The sequence below is a fragment of the Gavialis gangeticus genome, unplaced genomic scaffold (assembly GCF_001723915.1).
Source record: "Gavialis gangeticus isolate Ggan-Ray unplaced genomic scaffold, GavGan_comp1, whole genome shotgun sequence".
Taxonomy (NCBI): domain Eukaryota; kingdom Metazoa; phylum Chordata; order Crocodylia; family Gavialidae; genus Gavialis; species Gavialis gangeticus.
The window spans coordinates 9,961,837-9,970,329 of record NW_017729019.1 but is presented as its reverse complement, the minus strand read 5'-3'; the positions used below and the strand labels follow the sequence as shown (position 1 = coordinate 9,970,329).

The window sequence follows — 8,493 nt, the reverse complement described above, 5'->3', positions numbered from 1 at the left end:
TGTGTGTGTGTGTGTGTGTGTGTGTGCGCGCGTGCGCGTGCACATTCCTGGACTAAAGTGCAAATAAAAATTAAATTCTATAAGCATCACTGGCTCCTTGGCCAATTTTTTCTAAGGCAACCCCATTCTTCCACCCAGCCGCTGCACATTAACCCTGACTCATGCCAGTATTGACTCCTGTGTCCTTTGCCCTTAGTGGCCCTTTCACCCGTAGTAGGTTGTTGCCTACAAAAACACAGGCCTCCCTTAATCAATTAGTCTTTAAGGGGCATCCTGCCCTGCCTTCTGCCCTCAGTACCTAACTCACTGCTTTGTAACAGGACTTAGAGATACCTGGGGTATCAGAGGCTCGGTGTGAAGCCAAATTGTACTTGCCAAGTTAGAGAAAGAGAAATAAGGTGGAGCGGCATGGCTGCAATCCTTTGCACAGCTGCTCACTGCCCACGGTTACTCAGGCTTTTAAAAATAATGGCTGGAGCCTGTTCAGATCAGCACGGTATCAAGCAAGGGGGCTGTTGAAAGGAGCTTCCTCTTGCAACTCCTGGCCTGTGAACTCAGGGGAGGGGTGGGGGGCCGGTGGGTGTCACTGGCCATGATTTGGTTTGCTAGCGCTTTCGCATTATTGCAAATGGGTTCAGACACTGTCACCTCCCCCAGTGACCGTGCTTTTACCTTCATGTTCACAAGACCCTCCAACCACGTCTCAGCCCTGCCCTGGAGACGACAGCTCTAGCCTGAGAGGAGAGCTCACCTCTGCTACTATAGTGGGAGCTTTAATGCCAGGGATAGCTGTCACCCTAAAAAGTAGGACTGTGCCCTGTTCAGACAGCAGCCAGTTGTGTCTGGCCTTGCTAACCTGTTGGGCCAGGCTGAGCTTGGGCCTTTAAATCTCTAGATGTAACAGGCACAGTTTCAGCTATGATGCCTGTAAGGGTATTAAACCGGGATTAGTGGCTGTCCCGCTGACCAGGTCTAAAGGAGTCGGATTCCACGGTTTTCAGTGAATTTGCCCATTGGTGTTGTGTGTGCAAGGCTGGGCAAAGACCAGCCATGGGAGGGATCTCTTACTCACGGTGTTCATCTCCCCCTCCTCTTCCCTTCTTGCATTTCCAGATCTGCAGGGTCATGAACACAACCATGCTGACCTGCCTGGCTCCCTCCCTCACCCCCGAGTACCGCCCTGGCTTGGATGCCGTCGAGCGGCCAGACGAGTTTGGATTCATCTTTAACAACGTGCAGTCCCTGCTTATCTATAACGACACTAAGTTCATTTACTACCCAAACCCCACTTTTGAGCTGCTGAGCCCCACAGGGGTGCTGGACCAGAAGCCAGGGTCTCCCATCATCCTGAAGGTAAGGACACCTGCGACATCCATTTCAGCCCTTTGTGCAGCCCAGCTGGTCTCCCTGTGAGCCCTAGTCCTAGGAAGGAGTGAAATCTAAGACCCTTGACTGCTGTAATTAAGCACTATGTCCAGAAAGCTTTTAGGTGTAGATGAGAGCTGAAGTGCAACAGGCAGAGGTACTGTAGGGCTCGGAGAGCCTTATGCCCTTCTCTCGCCCTCTTTGAGATCTAGGAAGCTCGGTGTGATGTCCGTGATACAGGAATATTATGCCCACTGGCTAGAGAAGGCAGTGGAAGATGGAAAGGGGCAACATATAGGCCTCTATTTCCAACTACGTGCACGCTTCAACTAGGAATTAAAGGGTAGATGAGTTCTGGCCAACAAATATGTGATGTCTTCATGCAGCCATCTTTCCCTTTGTCTCCAGGGCAAAAATCTGTGCCCACCAGCTCCCGGCGGAGCAAAGCTGAACTACACCGTCCTAATTGGAGACACCCCTTGCGCCGTCACTGTGTCTGAGACACAGCTGCTGTGCGAGCCTCCGACCCTCACAGGCCAGCATAAAGTTATGGTAGGTCAGAAACCAGCCTGCATCTGTCTGTCTGTCTACCCTCTCTTCCTTCCTGTTTCCTCCAAGGCAGCATGTGAGTGCTGTTTTTGCCACCGTTGTCAAGCCTCAGACAGGATTTTAGCCCTTCACGGCTGTTTAATTGGAAGTGAAAAGCATAGCATGTCGTGGAAAGAAGGAAATTCCCATCCTGTCCCTAGAGACCCCCTCCTGCTGCCAGGGCAGGTTTCTAGAGAAGCCGGGAAGCTGGGGGATTTCTGCCAGCAGGGCCTCAGCACCGGCTGCCCCATTTCTGACAGTGCTAATACACGGGAAAATGGACCGTCACACGCAGTGCTCCCAGGTGCAAGCTCAGGAAGGGTTTCTGCCGCTGTATACAGCGCAGTGATGTTGGCTTGGGGGCACTTCAAGGGATTTTTGCATTTTCCTGAAGCATCAGGAGTTGGCTGCTTCTGAATGGTGGGTTTGATTGGATAACAGTGTGATCCAGGATGGCAATTCTTGTGCTTTCATTCGCTTCACTTGTAGGCAATGTTATTCCTCTCCAGTGTAGTCAGAGACGAAGTGGGCAGCTGCTAAAGTACCAGGGTAACGCTCAAATGAGGCCCTTAATTGTGATTTATGTTTCTTCAAGTTCAGCAACTAAAATATATTTGAATTATCACTACAGGATTTGTACTAAGCAGCCCCGAAGACAGCTGTTTACATCTGAGGTCTTCCATGTTCAAGAAAACCCTATCCTATCATTAGCCTCCAGCCTGCTTATTCCCCAGCTTTCATATATATTCTCTCTTCCCTTCCCCTTCCTTTCCTTCTCTTTTCCAACCCTTCTTTCTTAGTTTTCCTTTACTTCCTTTGTCCAAGAAATTGTCAGTGTGTCTCTAATGTCCATAGTTTACAAAAGGGAGTTGAAAGCCTGTGAAATGAAAGTCAAATGGAGCCATCAGATAATAAGAACAAAGCTTCAGATATTGAAGGACTGATGTATTTATCATGACTTGAAGCCATCTCTGTGTTTCAAATAGGCTGTGCCCTTTCTTTTCTTTTTTATTTTTGAACACAGACAGTGTTCAGATGGTCTTGGCTGTGATGGAGACAAACTGTGTGCCATGTCTTCTCCAGACATCTGTATAGTGTGGACTGATTGCCTTAACTTAACAGATAAAAGGGATTTGGGGAGCAGAAAAAATGTGTCAAGCATCTGAGCTGGAAGTCAGTGCTGCTTACTCAAAGGCCACTGCTTCCTCTTCCACCCTTTTTTCTCCTGGGGAGGAACTGGGAGGGTGGAAATCTCTCTATTCCCATCCACATCTTGGGCCAGGGACATGGAGCAGAGCCAGGCAGTCCAGGTCCAAACTGGGAATGTTGCAGGGCTGAGCAGAGGGTGCACAGGTGAGAGTAGATAGGACACCCCCCAACCAGGGAATCGGGGGTGGATGTCGGACCTAGTGAGAGTCCAAGAGTCCCAGAACGCCTCGACTACCCAAATCCATATTGGCTTTGCATGAGAGCAGTGGGGATGGTCTCAATGCTGAGCAGCTTGCACCTGGGCTGCCTATCCCTGAGCCAGCTGCTAAATGGGGCTTTCCCTGCCTGAGCCCTGTTTGTTTTCACAGAATGATAGAAAATGAGGGCTGGAAAGGACCTCAGGAGGTCACATCTAATCCAACCCCCTGCTCAAAGCAGGACCAGCCCCAACTACGTCATCCCAGCCAGGGCTTTGTCTAGCCGGCTCTTCAAAACCTCCACGGATGGAGACTCTGCCATCTCTCTGGGTAACCTGTTCCAGTGCTTCACCACCCTGCTAGTGAGAAGGTTTCTCCTAATATCTAACCTCGACTTCCCTTGCTGCAACTTGAGCCCCTTGCTCCTCGTTCTGTCATCTGCCACCGCTGAGAACGGTCCAGCTCCATCCTCTTTGCAACCCCACTTCAGAGAGCTGAAGGCTGCTATCAAATCCCCTCTCAGTCTTCTCTTCTGTGGACTAAAGGAGCCCAGTTCCCTCAGCCTTTTCTTGCAAGTCATGTGCCCCAGCCCCCCAAACCATTTTTGTTGCCCTCCACTAGACTCTCTCCAATTTTTACACATCCTTTCTGTAGTGGGGGGCCCAAAACTGGACACAGGACTCCAGATGTGGCCTCCCCAGTGCCACACAGAGTGAAATAATCACTTGGCATTTTGCTTGGCTAGGTGCACGTTGGTGGCATTGTCTTCTCGCCCGGCTCAGTGAGCGTGATCTCGGACAGCCTGCTGACCCTGCCGGCCATCGTCAGCATCGCGGCAGGAGGCAGCCTGCTCCTCATCATCGTCATCATCGTCCTCATCGCCTACAAGCGCAAGTCCCGGGAGAATGACCTCACCCTCAAGAGGCTCCAGATGCAGATGGACAACCTCGAATCACGTGTGGCCCTGGAGTGCAAGGAGGGTGAGTACCGCACGGGTGGGGGCCAGGGAAGAGGGGTGCGGACTTTACTGTGATTGCATTGTGTGTGGGGCACAACTCACCAGCACGGTTACAGGGAGGCTGAAGCTACAACCCCAGTGCCTCATGTGGACCTCTGGTCCTGAGAACATCACAGTGCACTGCATGGTGTCAGACCTGCACCCATCACCCAGGCAATGACAGAGACTGGCTGCCCGGTGCCGTGCCCATACAGAGCAATAGCTCTTGGCTTGCCTGTCTTTGTGGCAGGAATCTCCTACCATCGTTCTCAGGCATCCCCCTTGAAAGTGTACAGACCAAGCGTCAGGCTCTCAGGCCCAGCTGGCTTCTTTAAAACTAAAGCCAGGTTTCTGAGCATCTGCCCATGTGGCCTGGTCCCTGGGCTTCTCCATGCAGGGTCACAGAGAATAAAAACATCCTTTTGGAAAGCAGCCTTGGAAGGAATCCTGGGGCGATGTGCAGCGCCTCCCCAGATTACCGATCCTCCCACACCAGCCACGCGTCCCTTCAGACGAGCGCAGAAAGGATGAATGCAGGCCAGAGCTGCCTCCTGCAGGATTCCCAGACTGCCAATGAATCACACCACTGGCAGATGAATATGGCAGGGCAGACCATGAGGAATCCTTAATGTCATGTCCTAAAAATGTGGGGACATTTTCTCCTGTCAAAACCTCATGCTTTCCTGCTGCTCCCTTTCTCTCCCTCGGGTCGGCTCTGGAGACTACGTCCACTTTTATGTCCCCTATCCGTTGATGTGCAGGAGCATTTGGAAAGGCCCCTGCACTCGCAGCAGCATGCAGGCACGTTGTGTCATACGCAGGCCAGCTTGGCACAACGGGATTTCAGTGGGAAGTTCCTATCGGTGCAGCTACCCCAGTGCACGAGAGCCCCTTTGCAATGACAGCTCGGGCGTATTTGTTGGTACCGCTTGTCCAGTTGACACAGTGGCAAAACCTGTGAGTGAACCACAAAGCCTCACCTCCGCTCGGCCTGTCCCAGGGCTGGGGAAGCTGAACCGAGGGGGCCACGGGTGGAAATGCTTTGCTCGACCCCCTTAGAGCAGACAAAACTCCAGCCAAATATATAGGCACGGTCCTACCCACACATATGTGTGCCTCCCCACTTCACACCCACACGCACACACACTTATTCTCGCCCTCACAGACCTATGCACAGCCAGACAGATGCTACACACTGGGTGCATATACACATGCACATTCACTGCACTGTAACTTAAATTACTGCTCAGTAACCAAAAATGACTGTGCAGGACAGGTGCACATCTACACATACACACCCATACTGCACAGTACGCATGGCGACTTATGCCGACTTGGGTGGGAATTTGATACCTGCATGATGCAGGTTTCAAAATTACACCGAATTAGTTACTGTGTAATAACACACATGTAGACGCCTTAGTATGCGGTAACACTGTGTGTGAACTGACTTGGGACTAACTTTAGTCCCAAGTCAGACCACACACAGCATTAATGTGCTTTAACACCTGCATGTGTAGACACCGACCTATTTCTGCTTACTGTGCAGTAACTTACTGCGCACTAAATTTAATGCAATGTAAATGCACATGTGGATGTGCCCACAAAGACATACCCACTAAGGACTCTCATCAGGCTCCACTGATTTGATGCCATCTCCAGCATCTTGTCTCAGGTCTAGGCTTCCTGATCACCAGCCCCTGTTCATGCCACTTGGCTTTGAAATAGCTCAAACCAAAGCCTGTTTCCAACCCCAGAAAGGAGCAGATCCTCTGTGCTTTCAAGGCTGGTGTGCTCATCACCCGCCATGGGAGGAGAGCCGCTAACAAGTGTATCAGAGGCAGACGCAGCCTCGGCCTGCCTAATGTGCAGAGAATGGGATTAGCACTTGATCCTGCTTAAGTGACATGTCTAGATTTCATCATGAGTCTGCTCCAGCCCCAGGCTGCCTGGGTCAGTACTCACAGTCCTCTAGCAGCCTTCCCTGAGGGGCTTTCAAAAACCCAAAATAAAAAGTATATGGGGATTCAGCCCCTGGGGAAATGGCATGAGCTCCATGAGGAGGGAGAGGGGACCAGGAGTGGGTCATCCTGAGCCCTCCCCAGTCCCTTAGAGAGGAGGGAAAAAGACCCTCATGGAGCTTTGCAGAAGCCTGTCCTAAATGCAGTGTCACTGGCAGGAGGATCGAGCACAGACTCAGCCCAGGGCAGAGCAGGGGAGAGGCTCGGGTCCCAAAGAGATGTGCCCTGGCTCTCATTCAGAGAGAGGGCATGGGTGAAGGCATGAAGGCAGAAGGTGGGCATGTGTGGAGATGTCAGGCATGCTATGCATTTGCAGGTGGAGGGGAGGGATAGGGGTCTCTGCCTGTGGGACGGCTATAGATGAACACAAACCTATGCAGGGACCTGTTTGGAACATGCAGAGAGTGGCGCGCCTGCATGAAGGCCATGCACGGTCAGACATGCAGATGCAAGCTGCTTTGCACAGATGCATGAGCACCGAGGATGGTGACTGCATGAAAGGCTGCATGCAGGTAGGAGTGGGTTGCACGTGTAGGTGCAGCGCCTGGTGTCTCCTGTGCAGCACGTGGCAGCAAAGAGACGGAAGAGCTCAACTGAACATCTCCAAATAACAATCTGTGTTTGGGATCAAAATGTTTTTCCTCTGGCTTCATAACCACAGATCAAAACAAACCTTCCCAGCAAGTCCCATGGAACAGCAGCATTGAAAAAGAACAGATCTCGGCACAGAAATCCGATAGATGTTTGAACTAGTAAGAATCGTCCCTTGCACACGTCAGTGGGCAGCAGTCTTATCCCTGGCAATGAGACAAGCTGGGCTTGGCTCCCGGCAAGGGTTCAAAGCCGGATCCCGCGCACTGGTGCCTGTAGCTGGGACTGAGACAAAGAGCATTCGAAGGATGGTTGCTGTTTCCTTCAGACTTGTTTGATCTTCTGAAGGAAGCTCAGAGGATGAAACGTGTAGTAGCACATTTCAGAGGATGATAATGCCTATTGATGTCTCAGATGTTTTGCACAGGACAGGTCCAGCTGGTCCAAATATGATATCTTTGAATGCAGAAGACAGGGGGTGAGGAGCGTGCAGGATGGACAGCCAGCTCCAGAGCAGAGAGAGGCTCACTTGAGACAAAGGGATGATAGATCAGACCACTAGTCCATCACGTTTAATAGTGCATCTGGCATATTATGCTTCAGGAAAGCATACCCCACACACAGATATGTATAATGTCTCTGTGCTGTGCCATAAACACTAAGATAAATCCTTTCCCAGCCTGCAGCAGACAGTTGATGCCCCGAAACTTGAGATTAAGTTACCGGCATTACCTGTGGAGAGGGAAAGAGAGCGAATATGGCAGGGACATCAGTTTAAAAATAGGATCTTTGTTTCTGTGTGGAGCCTTTACAGGTATTTTAGGAGCTGATACACAAGGTGTGAACCGCATACCAATTAACAGGCCTCTTTTGTTCTCAGCATCTGTGCGTTGTGCTGTGCTTGTGTTCACTTGCTCTCGGGTGCGGTGGAGTGGGCACTTCAAAGCGAGGGTAGACCTGAGCAACATGTCGGGGTCCACAGTAAACCAGTGTCCCAAGCTGAACCATGGCTGTCCCCGCTAGGGAGGCTGTTCCCAAAGACCCATCTTCAGGTCCCTCTTCTCACCTGTGACTGCATTGCCATCTCACAGCCTAATCCTCCCCTTCCTCTTTCTCTCCCAGCTTTTGCAGAACTGCAGACAGACATCAACGAGCTAACCAGTGACCTCGATCGCTCAGGGATCCCGTACCTCGATTATCGGACATATGCTATGAGAGTCCTTTTCCCCGGCATCGAGGACCACCCTGTCTTGCGGGAGCTGGAGGTAATGAAACACCTGTGCACCCGTGCTCTTTCCCCCAGCATTGCTCTTTGTCTTTAGATTGCTTGGGATGGTCTTCTGGTTTCCTCTGGGAGCCTAAATTGAAAGTCACACCTTCCTGCCTCCCACCTTGAATCTTATTAGATGCACTGAGATAAGCGCAGCGGCATCTTTTCGGGGGTGATCTTTTGGGCCACACTCGAACTGACGCCGGAAGCATTTTCGCAGGACACCGAGCCTTCCAGCAAACCTAGTTCAAAGCA

The 8,493-nt window shown here is 51.3% G+C and overlaps 1 protein-coding gene across 2 annotated transcripts in view; it reads left to right on the top strand.

Moving 5' to 3' along the window:
• Positions 1-8,493, top strand: part of PLXNA2 (plexin A2) — a 361,775-nt gene that overhangs the window by 305,616 nt on the left and 47,666 nt on the right. For both annotated transcript variants that reach the window (XM_019514044.1, XM_019514043.1), the window contains 4 exons: positions 1,114-1,353; positions 1,774-1,917; positions 4,105-4,339; positions 8,091-8,233. In XM_019514044.1, the coding sequence (XP_019369589.1) occupies positions 1,114-1,353; positions 1,774-1,917; positions 4,105-4,339; positions 8,091-8,233 (762 nt within the window). The remainder of the gene's footprint in view (positions 1-1,113; positions 1,354-1,773; positions 1,918-4,104; positions 4,340-8,090; positions 8,234-8,493) is intronic.